At 42.8% G+C, this 17,736-nt stretch overlaps 1 protein-coding gene across 2 annotated transcripts in view; it reads right to left on the bottom strand.

Moving 5' to 3' along the window:
* AP3D1 (adaptor related protein complex 3 subunit delta 1) overlaps positions 1-17,535 on the bottom strand; it is a 44,459-nt gene extending 26,924 nt beyond the window's left edge. For both annotated transcript variants that reach the window (XM_063357915.1, XM_063357916.1), the window contains exons 1-4: positions 17,127-17,535; positions 2,969-3,064; positions 2,182-2,262; positions 1,353-1,433 (exon numbers count right to left, since the gene is read on the bottom strand). In XM_063357915.1, coding sequence (XP_063213985.1) covers positions 1,353-1,433; positions 2,182-2,262; positions 2,969-3,064; positions 17,127-17,222 — 354 coding nt within the window. In that variant the 5' untranslated portion in view covers positions 17,223-17,535. The remainder of the gene's footprint in view (positions 1-1,352; positions 1,434-2,181; positions 2,263-2,968; positions 3,065-17,126) is intronic.
* Between the last annotated feature and the right edge of the window lie 201 nt (positions 17,536-17,736).

Genomic DNA, 17,736 nt, shown 5'->3' with positions numbered 1-17,736 from the left:
TGACTTATTTGTAGTCAGTATCCTACATAGTTTTCTCTAAGCTTCTGACTCTTAATAATATTACTATCTGAGTATGTTCAAGTATAGATTATAAAACCAGACCTCACTGAATACAGAGGGTCACAGGATTGATCCTTAACTGCAGTTATTAGAAAATAAGAATACAAAGTGAACGGCACAGAATTAACCCTCCAGATTCCCACGTACACGGGGGCTGCTTTAGGAGACCTAACCATAGCCAGGCCTTCAGGGTTCCTTGCCATTTCCAGCTCATTTTAAAACCTTTCACAGGTGGTAGGCAATTAGATTCTACTTTAAGAATAATGAAATCTACTACTTAAGGAGCAACAAAATCTTTGCAATTCATTCTGGCTTTGAGAACCGATAGCCTCTTAAAATAAAAACCTGCTAGATCAACGAAACATGAAGAGGCACAAATAAAGATGCTTTTAAGTAAAAACTCAGGCACAAAAAGGAAGAACCCTATTAAGTGACAGAAATCCAGTATAATAAAGTCTCCATAGTAAAGAAAATGGATGGACATTATTAAAAATATGCAGTTGTCAGAGCAGAACAGTTTAAACGATAAAGGGAAAAGCACTAAGTCGTTAGGAGAGATGCTGGATAACATCCCACTGATCTTTTTTAAGCAAGTAAAAGACAGTTTAGCTACTTAGATGTTAAAAATGTAGGCACATCTTGTACTGGATCAGTCAAGTTTTTAAGCAGAGATACTTTAAAAAAAATTAAACATAAGAGCTTTAAAAAGATATCTGTAATCTGAAGAAAATAATGCTGTGACCCAATAACTGTGAAAAAAATCAAGGGCTAAAGCTCTATGAAAATAAATCTAACACACTTTGGTACACTAATACAGAATACAACTTTACACACACTCTTCATTTTTTTTTAGACACAATTATACGAAAGAAGTCAAAAGCCTGGTCTGTTATTAAACAGAAGAAAACAGGCCCTCACAAATAGGAGGTTTGTGGACCCAAGTTACTGCTCATTTTACTTCAGAAATGAGGACATTTTTCTTACCCATTACATTCTTCTAAGGGCTGGCTAAGAGACTAGTAACCTTAACAAAGGTTATTGTTGTCACCATTCCCTGTGGCAAATAAACACAGAGAGCTGGTCTGAGACAGCACGAGGGAAGCCCATGGTCAGATCCTCAGTATTTAATTAATCCTTCTGCTTGCGGAATGAGAGCAGACTGTAAACCAAGCAAGCGGGATTCTACTTGAACACCTTTATATTGCTAAAAGAGAAATACTTTGTACTGATCTGAAAATACAAGTAGGGAGACGCTACGAGAAAAAAATTAAGAAATGGAGTAAAAAGTTTACCTTTCGGATCTGATTAGTAGTCAACATAATTACATCAGTCCCTTCATGAAAGCACTGAGAGGCAGCTAGGTAACCGATTCTCTGGAAAAAGGCAAGGAAGAAAAAAAAGTAAGTTCAGACAATGTTTAGATGAACAACAACTGGTAGCTTCACAAGCAGTATTAAAAAGATGAGCAATTAGGCAGGAGGTTTCTTAACAGAAGAGGCATAGTAGGGTTCTCCAGAAAAAGGGGTTTGGATCAGGAAAGAATAGTCTCGGACAAGCAACATCTCTAGAGATAATACATCTCTCTCAAGGATAATAAAACTAGCTTCACCTTCTCTACTTTATTAAAACATACAGCTTCAATGACCACGAACATGTAGAAATAAGATAGGTCTGTCAGTAGGAGAAATGGAGACTATTACATTTATTTTGTCTGTATTGACGCCTGATTTTTTAGGTACTAAAGCACAACTTGGAAATTCTTTGTTACAAAGTAACATTCCACTCCCTTTGGTGAAAAAGGCCTGCCACACAGAGCATGTACAAAACCTTTCAAGAAAAAAATTATAAAGCTATTACAAAATAAAATACGCCTGCTGCTAGGGATCTTAGGTGGTCTTCACATAAAAAACAGGCATCATAGCTTTTGTGAAAAAAACAGGGTATCTGGCAGAAAAAGCCTATACCGGCAGGCCAAGTATTATCCATGCACTAGAAACAAATACAGCCCACCTCCCTTCTGTATTGAAGAAAGCAAAAGAAAAGACAATGTACCAACGCATGCGTTAAATACAGTACTGAAGCTGCCCGGCTCGCACAGTTGCAGTGACACAGAGAACTCACTTTGAATGTAAACTTCGATGCACTCATGACTTCAATAATATTGAAAGCAGCCCAGCTGATGTCGTAGCCCAGCATCTGTAACTGTGAGCAGAGAAGCCAAGATAAACTTCTGAAATACGGGACTCAAGAAAACAGGTCAGGATACCTCATAAAACTGAAGACGTAACAAGAGGCCAAAAATAATACCAGAAGACGTCTCAAGTTTATGAATAATGTTACATTCTGCACCCCCCGCACTAAGTGAAAGAAGTCTCAAAGTTCCACCAGAAGCAAGTTTTAAATAGTTTCAATTAACTCCAGGTACCACATAGGCAGTTATATAAGATTCATTGTGAAGGGTGTTTTTCCTGGATTTTTTTCTTTTAAATGAAAACCAGAACAGAACGACAAAAATAATTCTTTAGCAGTATTTCCTCCCTCTCCTTCTCAACAAAGGACTGTGCAAACAGAAACAAACACCAGTTTCAAGTGCTCATGCAACTGCGTGATAAGGAACAATCCAGTTGAAGGCAACTTTTTAAAGTTTTAAATCAGATTAGCTTCCTGACCTATCTTAATAAAATAAAACTGTACCAACAGTAGTGCCAGCAGAATGAACAAAACGGGAATATGCAGCCTCTGACCTCAGAAGTGGCTGGGAACATTTTCACCTGCAGCCTGCACTTACAAGAGTCTAAGAAACCGCAGTCTAAGAGAAGTGGGAATTCAGAGTGAAGACCAGCACCTAGTCAGCAAGAAAGGAAAAAAATAAAGATGTGATGACACGGTATGCCAGCAAGGCACTTACATATGTAAGTTTGCAGACTGCATTTGCTTTCACGGCAATGTTATCCTGCTTCAGCTCCTGCTTGATCTCATCGATGCACTGGGAGATGTATTTTGCCTGAGGAAAACAAACCAGAAAAATTTATGTTGATTTGCAGTTTTGTAGATTTCCCGCATTTTAGCAGACAGAAGCAGCAGAACTCATCATTTGCAAGCACCAAATCTCACATACACACTATTTAGGTAAGCACTTAATTCTGACAAAACCATTCATTAACGAGAAACGGCACAACTCCATTAGAAAACCAAAAGTACGCCAAGATGTTTCTTCGGTGGTTTCCCTTCGCCCCCCTCTCCCTTGCAATTAAACTGTTCAGTCCGGAGCTCCAGTTTCAAAGATTTGTGAAAAAAGGTGTTCAGTGGAGACTGTGCACCCAGAGGTCTGACAAAACCTGGGTTCCACCATTCCTAGAAGATACACCGGTCACTTACCGCAATGGGAAGCCTGAGATCACCCATTCAGTACCAGGCTAGAACAAACTGTGTCAAACACTATTAACAGCCCACAAATTTAAGATGGCTGATGAAAATAGCGTGAGTTACTCTACTTTTGGGCATGCTGTACAGGGATGGCACTGCAGGTGTGCACCCACAACAGTCCTTGCGCCTGGAGGGACGCAGCACAAGTCTGGTACAGGGTACCAGTAACCTCGGCCATCCACCCACCCACCGCAACGACACCCCCTCCCGGGCTCCCAGCTTAGGAGAGCCATCTCCCCATTTACACATTTTGATAAGCAACGGTTATTTGTTATGAATTTCTCAGGAATTCAGAGAGCTAAATGTCATAATGTTTACATTTAAATATCGGTCCTTCATTTCTTTCCAAACAATCACGTCTGTGGTTGTGGGAAGGATGTGGCAAGTGCAGGATTTAAAAATATCTGTAAAGATTTTACTTTAGAAGTAGGCTTAGCTCAGTCAGAGATTCTTTCAGTTCACAATTAATTATGATCTGCTACAGAAATCATGAAAATTTAAATGCAGAGAGAAATAATCTCTTTGGAAAGCCACACATGCACCAGGGCATTTCACATTCCATATAAATATATCAACTGCCAGAGGAACCAGGTCGGAAAGAGATTACCTTCTTTCAAAGTAAAATTCTGCCTGAATACCGTTACCTTCCACCAAAACAATATTTTCAACACAGAAGTCTACTCGCCTGCCTTTAATTAACATTTCTCCCCTTAACACTAAATTTTGATTATTATCCCAATGATTCTTTTGTCTTTTACAATATCCTAGAGTGCTTCAACTCATAAAAGTATGCTGCTAGAAGCAGAGAATGTTATTTTTAATAAATAGCAGGTGACAATAAAAAACCCAAAGTACAAGGTCTGCAGAGCAAAGAGATGCTGCAACGATCCAGGTGAGGAAAGGCAGCAACTGAATTTTAATGCAGGGACTTCGTACCCCAAGCAGCAGTCACGTAGCGACAATTCACACCACTGTCATTTAGAGTCTGGTGAAACCAGAATTAGAATCCACCAGCAGGACACAAGGTGAATACACATAATTCAGAGGAGCTGCAGCTTCCCCGGTTTAACAGCTTCTATATAGGCAGAATGATTATTTGGCTTTTCTCTCAAACCTTGCACGTACAGAGGGATAAAAGCCAGGTCCTCCCTGGCACGGGTAAGCTCAGGTGCAACCACGTTTGTTATTTTGAGACTTTTAGTAAAACATCTTTGTTGACCTTGATGGAGCTCCTGTCTGACCCATTCCTGCAGCACACCGAGGTACCTCAAACACCAGTCCCGCTCTCCAGCATAACGGAAATCAGAAGGTCTAAAGAAAGCAAGCTGGCAAATGAATTTAGTTGAAGAAATTTAAGATATTCCTAAATGCCTGTAACTGGGGTAGAAATACTGTCTTTGTAATGGGAATTTTCAGGTAAAGGGAGAGCACACTAAACCCCAAACAACCCTTTCCTCTACAGGGATCCCCATCTGTCCTCCTGGATACAGGCAAGTGGATCACATCTGCCAAAACCAGAGATGCCATTTCCCCCAAACACTTCCAATGTAGAGCCCAGGTGACTTCTCCCAGAAACTAGAAGATTTGGGATTCTAAATCCATTGCCTGAGAGTAATTCAGGTCCAGACAACTCCCATGTGAAGTTTAAACTAAAAAAAACCAAAAAACAAAAAAAACCCCACACCAACAAACCTTCTGAGAGTAGAAAATACACACTTGAACAGAGATGCTGAAAGAACGACTTATACACCATGCAACTGATCTACAAATACATTGTACCTAGCCTTGAATATTTTATGCACACATAAGAGCGCACTGGAGCAGCGTCACAGAATCCTCCATGTGTGTATCCCATTGTCGCATCCTGGTCAGCAAGGTCGGCACTGGCTCTCGGTGCAGGACACCAACACGCAGGTTCTGAGGCTTTATGTCCATTACTAGAAAGCACAATTTTCATTTCCCATGGCACCTATACCAAAACTATTTCAAAATTAGCTTCAGTTTCCTGGAAACCTCTTGGGAGCTGAACGTGAACCACCGTGTGACCAGTTGGGGGAAAAAAAAAAAACAAACAAAAATAAGTACAGAAAAGTTCAATAATGTATAGCCCAGCAATGTTGGTACAGACTCCCGAGCCACCAGCCACCCTCAATGGCCCCAGCAGCCTGCAGGCAAAGCCCTGTCTCCCAGTTAGCCCAACAGAACGAGGGACTTTTGGAAAAGTGTATTACAGAACCCCAAATCAGATCTGAAACTCAAAAAAGGGATTTTGAAGAGCAGAAACAAGTCCTTCCAAACCAGCTGTATTTCAAATCCTAGAAGACTACAAGGAATGTAAGACCCTATATATAGAAAGCTTTAAAGGATCAGCAGGTATTAACTTTTTGTTAATCTCTCTGGAGTAGCACTATCATGAATAAGCAATATGAAGAAAACTGATCTATTTAAGTCTCCCACTTAAACGTGAACCCCAACCACCTCGCCAGATTCGCTACCACATTTAACATCTACATAAATACGAAGGAAACAAGTTCACATGTGCAGGTCTCTAGTGAAGCCCTTCCCCAGACTGTGGCTACCAGAATCGCTGAACTCTGCGAGGGCCAGACCGGAGGCCACCCCAAAGCATTTTCAGGCAACCGATGCTCTCAGGCCCCACGCCGCAGCCTGAGAGCTCTTCAACAGAGCCAAACCAGGCAGTAAATGGGAGAACCATCACTTGATGCAATGAAGAAGTAACGGCAGTCGCTCAGCAAGGCCTAAATGGTTGCAGAAAAAAGAAAAACATCTGCATACTAAACCAGGACAAAATCTGGATACTTTTCCCAGCATTGATTCAGATAGTTTTTGCATAAATCCCAATATAGCAATTCCTATCATGGTAATTAAAAATAAGTACTTCCCAGGGCATAACTGGCTCAGTTTTTCCTTAAACGCTTTTGAGATCCCATGAAGAAAGGAATGCAAAAGGAAAATACTTCACAGTTCATTTATGCTCACAGTATTCATTATAATATCGATATATTTCTTAAGTATTAATTCCATGACAGTCTTATTATTTGAAGTCTTCCCAGGATGCTACTCAATTGCTCCCACATTTTTGGCCAGTCAACTGAGAAGCACTTCTAACATCACAATATTTATAGAGACCTTTGGGCCATCCCCAGCCAGACCGCTTTGAGCGAGTGCGGCGATTATAAGGCAGCCTTTCAGTCCCGCTGTACTGGAGAACAAGCAGAGCCATTACGGACAAGAACCCCCTCCGAATGATGGCAACCCAGGCCAAGCTGCCAGGCTGCCGTCAGAAGCTGAAGGGCATATGATAACGCAGGGAAAAGAGCTGAGAGGAGCTCTTTTATTCCTGCTAGGCGCTAGGCTGCCAAGCGGGAAAGGAGCCTTCCCCACAAGCCCTTAATGAACTGCTATAGCAACCACCCGGTGCTTGTTTCCACTCACGTATCCCTCCGAAGGAGGAAGATGACAGAAACACGTGCAGAGCAGCTCAGCTACAACACAAGTAAAGCATGCAGATGTTAACAGTAATTACCCAACAAAGCTGTGAATACAGCACAAAGTCACAACTGCCATTTCTTAATGTATTCCACCAAACAGACGCAGTAAGCATTTTATATCCGTTAACAAAGTACACAAGCTAAATTTTAAAATGAGCCCAAATTCCTCAAGAATTCCAAGACCTCACCCAGAAAATATGTGCATTTAAGCTAGTGCGAGTGGCTAAAATGAGAATGAAGGTATCACGACTCAAAGAGACAACCCCTTTGAAACAGAGGGAGTGTAGAAGGGAAAAGTGGGTCATGGTAGAGAACCAAAACGTCAGTTTATAGGATTTTTCACTTCCCAAGACAAGTTTTTTGAATTAACTTCAAAAAACACCAAACCTTAATTCCAAACTTGGGGTTTGCTGACAATTTCAGAGAGGTTCACATAAGACCGTTTGGTTGGTTTTTTTTAAGCAATATGTGAATGAAGTTGAAAAATCACTGATCTAACTGAACAACAATTACATTCTTCGGAAATGTGACTCTCTTCGCTGTACTTTCATTGACGGATAAGACGACACTAATGATTAGAAGAGATATCACTACAGAACATTTATATTAAGTTTAATCATGAAAGCTACTCATTTCCAATAGTCTCAAAGAAGCTGTACTCTTATCTCAACCACATACCATCTTCTGAAACCAAGAGAAGGAAAACTCATGTTCTTACCACTGAGGGTTACGGTCCAACAAAGCAAACGCGGCAGAATCCTCCACCAAAGTCCTTGTCAGGATCCAGCCTCAATGACTGCATCTGCTGCAGCCAATTTGAGATTCAAGCCTGTCACTTACTGCAACAGCCAAGTGCTTTCCACCCAGATGAAACAGCAAAACGTCAGTGAACATCAGTCCCTACTTCTCTGGCACTTCCGGGGTTAAATACAGTGTTTTAAGGAAAGGATGATTAACAGTGAATGCCACAAGGTGCAAGATATGATTTGATATAAATGCATACCTACATCATTCTGAAACAGAAGAAAGACTGGAATAAGTAGAACATAAAAACAAATCACTGAAATAAGCACAAAATATGTAATTTCTTTTCTTTTAAGCACTGCAGGATTTATCTTTTTTTGTAGCACCGTAAGACATACGCTTGCCATTAACTCCATGAAATCACGTTGGGCGCGAGCACATGACGATCTCACATGAGAGGAAGATGTCCACCGCTCCAGCTTCCAGGAAAAAAAGCAACAACTGCCCCTCCCTTTTTACCTTTTTGGATGATCTTAAGAAATACGACCTGTGGCGTGCAAGCCACAGGACACGACCACCACGCTTAACACAAAATGGAGTTACACCACAGATGTGCCGTGGAGGCGAAGCAACTTTTGAGTTAGTTTGTGCTTCAAGCAGAAGATCCTGTTACAAGCACAGTGCAGATCAGCTGCCACCTCCCAACTTAAGAACAGGACTGGAAAGAAATACATATCACTTGCCGGGCTTCTATTAAAACCCTCAAAAGCAGTACTTCATGTCAAAAAATGCCACTGAACTAGTCAAATAGAATTTATACACCTATAATTGACTACAGTACCTGATACACAAGCATCTTATCATGACAGCACAGGATAAATCAACTGAAGGAACAGTGAAGAGCATAAAAAGGTGAAACGTGCTGCTTTCCACGCAGCACTAGACATATTAAATGTTAACTTCTGTCATACATAACTAAAAATATTATATTATTTAAATACTGTAGGAAAAGCTATTTGTGATAAGTAAGAGGAGCCTTCATTAAAACTACTCTACGGCTGGATAGAAAGAGAATTCCAAGGCACACGCTATCTCACAACTAACTCCACTAAAACCATAAACCAAGCAAGGTAGATAAGCATGTAACAATATAAGCAATAACTGAGAAATTGCACAGCATTCATTTAAACCAGTTTTGCAGCAGCCAAAATCAAACGGTGCAGAGGGTAGTCAGGGGCAATAAAGAGCTCAGAAAACATGTTACGACTTGAAAGGCATTTTGAAAAGGTAAGCTTATCTTTCCCTGAGCTGGTGATAAACAGTCTCGCTAGATGTGTTTTAACATGTCTCAGTTTGCCTTTGGTAATTAGCTGTCCAGGGATTTATTCCCTCATCTTGTAGGTACTTTAAGATTCTAGACTAATGTACTGTTCTCATCAGTGATGAACACCGCAGGCATGAAGGTGAACCTTTGCCATTTCATCTGCAGCAGTCTTCTCTGTCATTAGAAACTTGATGCATTACCCACTACCCCTTTGTCCATTACAGCCAAAGGGAGACAGCAAACTCCTTGGCCAAACGACACTGATGGAGGTATGTGAAAAGTCAATTTACATTTTCTTCTTTTCTTAATGTTTCCTGAAATTATACATACTGACTGAAATTTGACACGATGCATCTATCCATCCTAAACTGATTCATAAGGTTATGGTTTAGTGATGTTTTTTGTCAGCGTTAGGTTGATGGTTGGACTCGATGATCTGAAAGGTCCCTTCCAACCTAGGCAATTCTGTGATTCTATAAACCAATAAAAACCTTTGAAGCTTATTTTAAAAATTCAGAGAGATGCTAAGCAAGTAGCGTACACCTACCAGTTTCAGAGCAGACACGAAACAACCCCAAACAAACCAGCACAGGAACTACAGAAAAACACATACGCTCTTCCAAACTGGTACGTTTGAAAGGAAGGACTGGATTTCAGAGAAGCAGCAGAGCTGCTGCTGCTCATCCAAAGGGACTCCAAGGCAGAGCCAGACCAAGGCTGCCCCAGACACACCGAGCACCGCAACGTCTCTCCAGCACCAGGGTGCTCCTGCACTCTCCCACGCACAGCACCTTTCCAGCAGTTCACCCAAAGACGACTGAAGTATTCCTCACAAAAGAGCACCTACGCGGGAAGCTGGAGCTACGCAAGCCATCCTGGACCACCTCCCCAGGCCGAGATGCCAACAATTAAGCAGGCATTAGATAGGAAAATCCAACCCAGCCCAACAGAAATCAGTAAGCAAGGCTCTAGAGATGTCTCTTAGTGTGATCAGCCCCTTAAGATACATACGTCTCCAGTCTGATCACAGTATTTGTTAATTTAATTGCATGGCAATTAAACAATCCTCAGGGGCCTGCGTTGCCTAAATCATACCTGCGCAGACAGCTTTTAAGACCAGAGAGATGCGTCAGATAAAAGTGCTGATCCCTACAAACACAAGATGTGCTCAAACTTTTATTTTTACATTATTATGCAAAAAGCTATGCAAGTACTCTCACAGTAGATTTTTTCAGTTTGCTAGTTCCAGACATATTTCTATGCATAATTTCAGGCTTTGATAAAGGTAGGTGCCGTTATGAGCACGTGTTCTGTTGTATGTATAGGAAATAGTCACTTCCTTCCAAGGAACTAAAGTAGCTACTGTTTCCAAGACTCAGCTGACTGGAATTAGTTCAGAGGGAAACATCACAAAAAAAAAGACACTTAACAATGTATTAGTACTGTATAAACATGTAACACTGAAAATATTACAAAGGTGTAACACTGACTCATGCAAAGCTATGAGTATTTCTCCGTTATGGAAGGTAAGAAGGACAATGAAGAAAAAGATGGTTCATGGCCGTCGCTGACTTCTTAAATTCAATGCAAATATTTGTGTAATTAAAGTAAATTTGTTCACCTACTCCCTGCTGTACAATCATGCCGTTTGCTCTAAACAATCCAGGCTGAAGCTCGGTCACGCCGCAGTAGGTGGCAGTGATAGATTTTATGCAGCCTGAATTTGCCATGAAGATGAAGCCCACCAGAAGAAAGTTCCACCCATTGATGCCTACTTCCCTTTATACACCTTTTAACATTCGAATCTCTCAGCGAAAGCTAACAGGCTTGAACACCTAGGTCATAAAATAAATAACAATAAAAAGGAAATAGCAAATACGAAGTCAGCCCTCAACTACGTGATCTACAAACCCTGTCTGAGCAGCCTGCTGGGCACTGACTGAGGAGGTAAACTGGTATGAACCTCACATTTTTTCATGCTCAGTTGCACTTTGGTATTCAACAGGACTCGTAAGTATTGTCAGTTATTCTGAACGTATGTTTCTTGTTTAAAAAGGCACTCAACCACCCTTATGAGCTACTAACGCTACCACTAACCATGTTATTTTCTGCACCTTACTCAAATATCTTTTACTTCCTGCCACCTGGATTTAAGCAGACTCCCCTTCAGATTATGAAGCATTTCTATTTTGCAGCATGAACGATCAGGTTTTTTTAATAACCTAAGGAACACAAATGCTTCTTTGTAACTGGTCCCATGACTCGGTTTTTCTGATGCATGTCTATTAATGCTTCTCTTGCTGCTCTTCACATCACACAAGAAACGGGACACACTACCAAAGAAAACTTCTCAGTGAAAAACCTAAAGGTACTCTTTGTACACCAAATATATTTACTAACCCACATCGCAGAGGAAGAGGTTTGTCAGTCACTTTTGTGAACACTGATGACATTAGAGGAAATCACAAAAGGCCCCATTTTCTGCACTCAGCACTGAGACAGAGAGCTGCATCAAAAAGCATCAAATAAACAGCTCTCTGAAGATGACCACAGTACAGAAATGTGGTTATCTTGATTCTACTTTGATTTTTATGGGCATTCTTTCACCGGCCTCGTGAATGGTGCAGTGCATGGGCCACTCCACTTCTCACGATGAGGTACCAGAAAGCTCTTCCTCTCCCCTGGACCTGCCTGGGCAGAATTTTTACTTACATGTGTAGGAAAACGATCTGTCTGGAGCGTTTCAAACCCTCAGAAGAGACGGCTACAAGAGGATCTGGACTGGGAACAAAGCTATTAGCCCCACTTATGCCACAGTCAATTAAGTAATATTTAACACAGGAGAAAGCAAGAAGCTAATGAAAGGCAGCACTAATGCAAAGCCTCAGCTGCTCTGTGCTCGTAATCACACAAGAAAAAGCCCACAGCTTGGCTTGTGTTCCACAGCTCCAGGCTCTTTATTTTCTGTGACACAGCAGGTACGTTGGGGACACTGTGCTCTAGGCCTTGCCACCTTGGAGGCCACTACTAGTCTGCTTTTTTACCAACTGCTGCGAGGTCCTTCCCCAAACCCTCTTTTGTGTATTGTTTCTATTTCCGACTTTGTCTTTTCCAGCGATTCACATGCTCAAAGAATTAACAATAGCAACTCTAGATCCACTCGAAAGTGGGCGGAATAATGAGCTCCCTTCAAAGATATTAACACACATATGACAAGCAGTAAGTGATCGAGCATCATCGACTGAAAGAGCTGTCTGTCATCAATGAACTGCACGCTGCCTATCAGTTGGGCTGGTTTTTCAGTCTTGGGCACCAACAAGCTTTTTAACATTCCTCAAAATTCCCCTATTATGTTCCACGCTACAGCCTTTACCATTAGACACTAACACTGCAAGAGTGGCCGGAGGCGAAGCTGTCAGAAGACCACAGCATTAGGTGGTCCTTCAGCCTCACTGATGACAGGCTGTGCCCAAAAAGATGTTTGTGACGTTAAAAGACTCCTCAAAACTCCTTAGACCATCATCTCATCTGAAAGCGTACCAGAAAAGTAGCTGGATGCATGCAGTCAAGCACAGCAGCCCTTTATTTAGGGGAAAAGGTTTTTTAACAATACAAGTCCACTGTCCTCAGGTAACAGTCACTAAGAAGTGAGAACACGCTGCCGGTTTGGTAAGCCCGGTCTTTCTGAAGAATGAAATACATATTTCACAGCATGGGCACTCAACACGCCTCTCGCTTAACATTACATTATCAACCAAAATGAATTTTTATTTTTTTCCAACCAGAAACACTGAATTGCTCCTTTCGCTCCTCCAACTTGCTTCTGTACAAAACAACTTCTTAAATATAAGCCAGCAATGAGATGCTTATCACTGAACAATATACACAAGAAAACGTGAATTTTTTTATATGCTTTTTCCTGCAAGTATTGATTGCCAAAAATGTGAAGTGCTCATCCTGGCACACAAGCAGCAGATTCTCTGAAAGAAGAAGGAGGCAATTTTCTCAAGTTATGAGAGAAGCACACAGACATTTCATGCAGGACTTTTTTTAACCCTTTCTCCATCAAAGGCTCTTGAAACAGGCTATGGCCTGAACAGGATGAAGGACCACTCATTTAACATCTCTGTTTCTGTTATTTTATCATCTCAGTTTTTATAAAGGAACCTCTCACCATAGCTCTGACAGCAGCTTCCTTTTTGGGACCAACAAACTTCTTAACTGCAAATGCAAAACACTGTGCAAGAGACAAATAGCATCAAAGGAATATCCCTTCCTTTATTTCACACTCAGGAAAACACCCTTAAACAAAAATAATTTCTCAGTTTGGAATAGCTAGGAAAAAAAATCTGTTCTACTTTTAATTGCCTATGGTACCAGCCACGCTCCCCTTGAGCCTGCTGTGCAGCACATCCGTAACAAGCAGGCACAAAGTGGGAGAAGTTATTCCATAGGGTACAAACCCACCTAATAGCAGATGAAAAACTCACTGCTTTCACTACCAAGAAGATTTGTCTTCCAAACAAAAGAGAGAATGACATATTAGAAGTGAAGGTCAGGGAGAATAGAACAGGATCAACGTCTGTCTTGCAGGTTTGGCTTTCCCTCAAACTTTGAACTGGCACTGGGAAACACCACGGGGATTAAAGCATCTGTACAGTGCGCTGAAAAGCAAACACAACACGTCAAACTAGGGAAAGTTCTAATGCTGTTATACTGCCTCATTCCTTCCATGCTAGCATTTACTTTGCAGAAGGATGATGGCAGCTCCAGTTTTCCCTGGAAGACTGGAAAACAAACAGAGCACGTCTGCACAGAAAAGTGACTGTGTTAACTCCTGCCCCTTACCTCTCATCCTTACAGAAGGCCATCACTTCCCTTCCAGTGTTTTAAACGCAAAATTAACGGGTCAGCTTTGGATACAGACCAGAAACTAAAATGAAAATGGCCTCTGACAGGTAATCAAGCACTCTGCCACAAGGATGTGAGCTCAGCACCAGGCAGCCTCCAGTACCCTCTTGGTTCTTCTACTGAGCTGAGGAGGACACTTAAAATTTATTGGTAAGGAGCTCGTGGCGCTCCATTAACTTCACAACAAGCCTTGGGGAGCGCGCTTAAGAGTCCCAGCAATACAGGGTGAACATATAACCACCAAGGAAGAACGCAGAGGGTCTGGTGAAAAGCTGTACTGAGAAACCGAGGTCACAACCACTTGGCGCATCCTGCGCCACAAACACATCCTCGATGTGTCAGTGAAATACCAGGTACACTCGCTTGTGATGGTACCAGCAGAGAAACTGGAAAGGAATAAGTCTTACTATCTCCTACGTCCCAGGAGAGGCTGCCCAAAATGATGAGGGGAAAAAGCGATGGCAGAATTTCCATACAATTAAATTCCAAGAGACAAGAACCAACACATACAACAGAAATTAGCCTTCTACAAAAAGCATAACTAAATCAGAAGTCAAAGCAATAATCATGCTTTCAGTTCTTTCCATGTAATTTTTATTTAACAACCACAATATCTCCTTTCCAGAGACATCTTTCACAGAGTAATTCTTCTTGAGCTTAGATCAACATCTCCTATCCTTGCCAGCAAAGCACGCTGCTGTTTTAAATAAACTTGTTGTGTACAGGACAGAGTGTGCGTCTTAAGCTTAGACACTTATCTTGAGATACACAAATGTTGGTAGAACAACTACATTCAGCACTGGAGCAACATGTAAGAGATACAATGAACAATGGAAGCACTGTAGGAAAAGGAGGAAGAATTTTTGCAGCTACTTCCTCTAAAATACTATTCTGATTTTGTAACATCACCTGAAAATTAGCAAAGATCAAAGACCATTGCCTGGGAAGCACTGAATCAATGCCCAGCATCTTAATAGCAGAAGGTTTACAGCCCTCTTTGGCTAGCTGGTCTAGAGAAAGGAACAGTCCTGTGCTGTTTGCAGCCCCTCTATGTAATAAGCAAAATCTTTGAAGGATTCCAGAACAGTCTGTGCTACAGAAGACACATATTTCATCACTGCAATGCCTCCTGACCAGCTGAACACATCCTGAAATTCAGGATTTAATTTTTGCTGCTCACATGAGGATATAAACAGAACTATTCTTCAGTTACCTACTTAAAAATCTTTCAACTTGTATTTCAGACTACAAGTTTAAACTAACTTAACTAACAGGTTTAACTACCATCGTTTAAAATACAATAATGCTGCAGCCCCACCACTGTAATTGACATCAGCCTCTTACTTACAGTAAGAGATAACACATTTGCTTTGACCTCCCTGAATCCTAGAGAGTGTGTATACCTGTATAACAGCTTCCTTCAAATATACAGAGCCCTCCAAAATTGTCTGAGGAGGATTTTTTCCTAACTCTAAAGGAGATCAAAGCCAAGGCATCGTAACTACTTTTTGTCACAGAACAAACTCAGTGTGGCTTATGATGCTCAGCAACTTTTTAATCCTGACTGTGTAACTGCACTTGTGCTCTTTACCCTCTGAATATATATGAAGTCCTGGAAAATTAGCTATTTGTCACAAAATTGTTTTAGAAATGAGAACAGTACATTCAATCCTCCTCAAAGAGCACTGGTGCCACAAAGGCCTGGACCTTTGTCTGGGGAATCCTCAGAGGTCTGACACTTGAAGAAACATTTTTTGTCCCATGCTTCAAAGAACAACACATATTTACTAAAAGCAGCGTAACATACAAACTGGGCCTAACCATGCTATGGGGAAGTGCTCCATACAATTACTGGTCACCTGTTCCAGCTTTGAGTATAACACATTAAATGTCCACAAAAACATGCTGTTTCCACTTCTCCATACAGCTTCCTGTGTTTTGCAGGGCACTGCACACTTCATAGTCGCACTATCTTTCTCTGTCACCAAATCAATAGCCATAAATTTAATGTATATCAAAATAAAAAACCAAGCTTCCCAGGTATCATCACTAACCCCTTTTTCTGTGCACAAGAGGCTTAAAAGCCATTTAAACATTCAAGTGGTTTTGGAAGTTGTATTTTGTGTTTCAATCCAGCAGTGCCAGTAATGCAGAACATCGTTTTCCAAATTAAATATTTCATTTAGTTAGACAATTACGACTTTTACAGATACTTTTCATAGCTGACACCATTTGGATATTGCAGTCTTAGAGAGAGACACTGTAGTCTACAAATATTTTTAGCCTGCCACTAACTCCACAGCAACTCACTGATATTCCAGCAAAGCATAACTGTTAGGCCATTCGTAAGAGAGCTTCTAAGGCCACAACTACTTACTTGAAGACAAACATAAATGATATCCTTAGTGTCCGTTACTTCCCAATTAACGTGTGACACCTCAGTGTGGGAAGTCTCACATAACACGTTCTTGATGACTAGTTATTTCACCTATACTAATTTCCTGATCACGTGCCTTTAATACAAGTGAGAATAACAGCCCAACACATCCAATTGCCTTCTGCCTACAAAGGCTTTGAAACAAGGAAAATATATTTTAGTCAAAAGGTATACAACATGAATAATATGAAAGCTGAATTATGACTGAACTCAGCTTTCCTGTGTATCAACTTCACGATGAAGAATATATAGCTGGCTATGGGAGTTGCCTGTAGTGAAATGGGAAGGAATTCCCTGTTATATGTATCAGGGATCTCAACACCACAGTAACACGCTAGATGGGAATGCAAGCACCAAGCTTGAGCCTCCCTCATCCCCCTTTTCAACTCCTGGCTCCCCTAACGCTTTCTGGTCCTCCCACAGCCTCTCCCTTTCGGCCTACACCCCACAGGCATCTCTTCCTCCTTCCGATTCCTGCTTCCACCTTCCCCCACACAACATCCCCTTTCCCGGGCGGCCGAGACACCCGGCAGCTTCTGGGCCTGGCGCAGCCTCCCCTGCGGGGAGGGGGCTGGAGGCAGCTCCCAGCGACCCCGGCCCCCCGGAGGAGCAGGACCTGACCGGGAAGCGGGTGACAGCCAGCACGGAGGGATGAAGGGAGCCAGCCCAGGCCAGGACGCCCCCGTTGGCGGCGTGGGCCGGGTCCGCTCACCTCGTCCTCCTTGTGGTTGCGGATTCCGCGCACCAGGTCCTGCAGGTTCTTGTCAAACATGCGGTCGATGCTGCCCTTCACCATCTTCAGCGCCATGGCGGCGGCGGGGCCGGGCCGGGCCGCGGGGCCTGCGCTCGGGGCTGAGGGGCCGGGCCCAGCCGGGGGAGAGGAAGGGGGGGCCGCCGCGACTCCTGCTACCGCTAGAGCCGGGTGAGACCAGCGGGCCCGAGCCGCTCACATGCCGGGCGGGGAGGCGAGTGGGGGCGCGGACGCTGCTGGCCCCCGGCACGGCACAGGGCAGGCGAGCGGCAGGGGCGGCCCCGGCGGCCGCAAGCCCCGACTCCGGGCTCCGCTCAGCCTCCCAGCGCCTGACAAAATGGCGGCCGGTCAGCTGAGGGCTCGGCCACGCCCCCGCCCTCGTAGCCACGCCCCCGACTGCTAACCACGCCCCTCGCTCCGTCTAACCACTCCTCGAAACGCCTGGCCACGCCTCCATAGCCCGCCCAGCCCCGCCCATTCAGCGCGAGGCCACGCCCACCCCCGCCAGCCAGCGACGGCCGCGTTACTGCCAAAGCCTGGCCCCGCCCACCGACTGGCCACGCCCATGGCC

This window comes from Chroicocephalus ridibundus, chromosome 22 (assembly GCF_963924245.1).
Source record: "Chroicocephalus ridibundus chromosome 22, bChrRid1.1, whole genome shotgun sequence".
Taxonomy (NCBI): Eukaryota; Metazoa; Chordata; class Aves; order Charadriiformes; family Laridae; genus Chroicocephalus; species Chroicocephalus ridibundus.
This window is presented reverse-complemented; position numbering and strand designations above follow the sequence as displayed.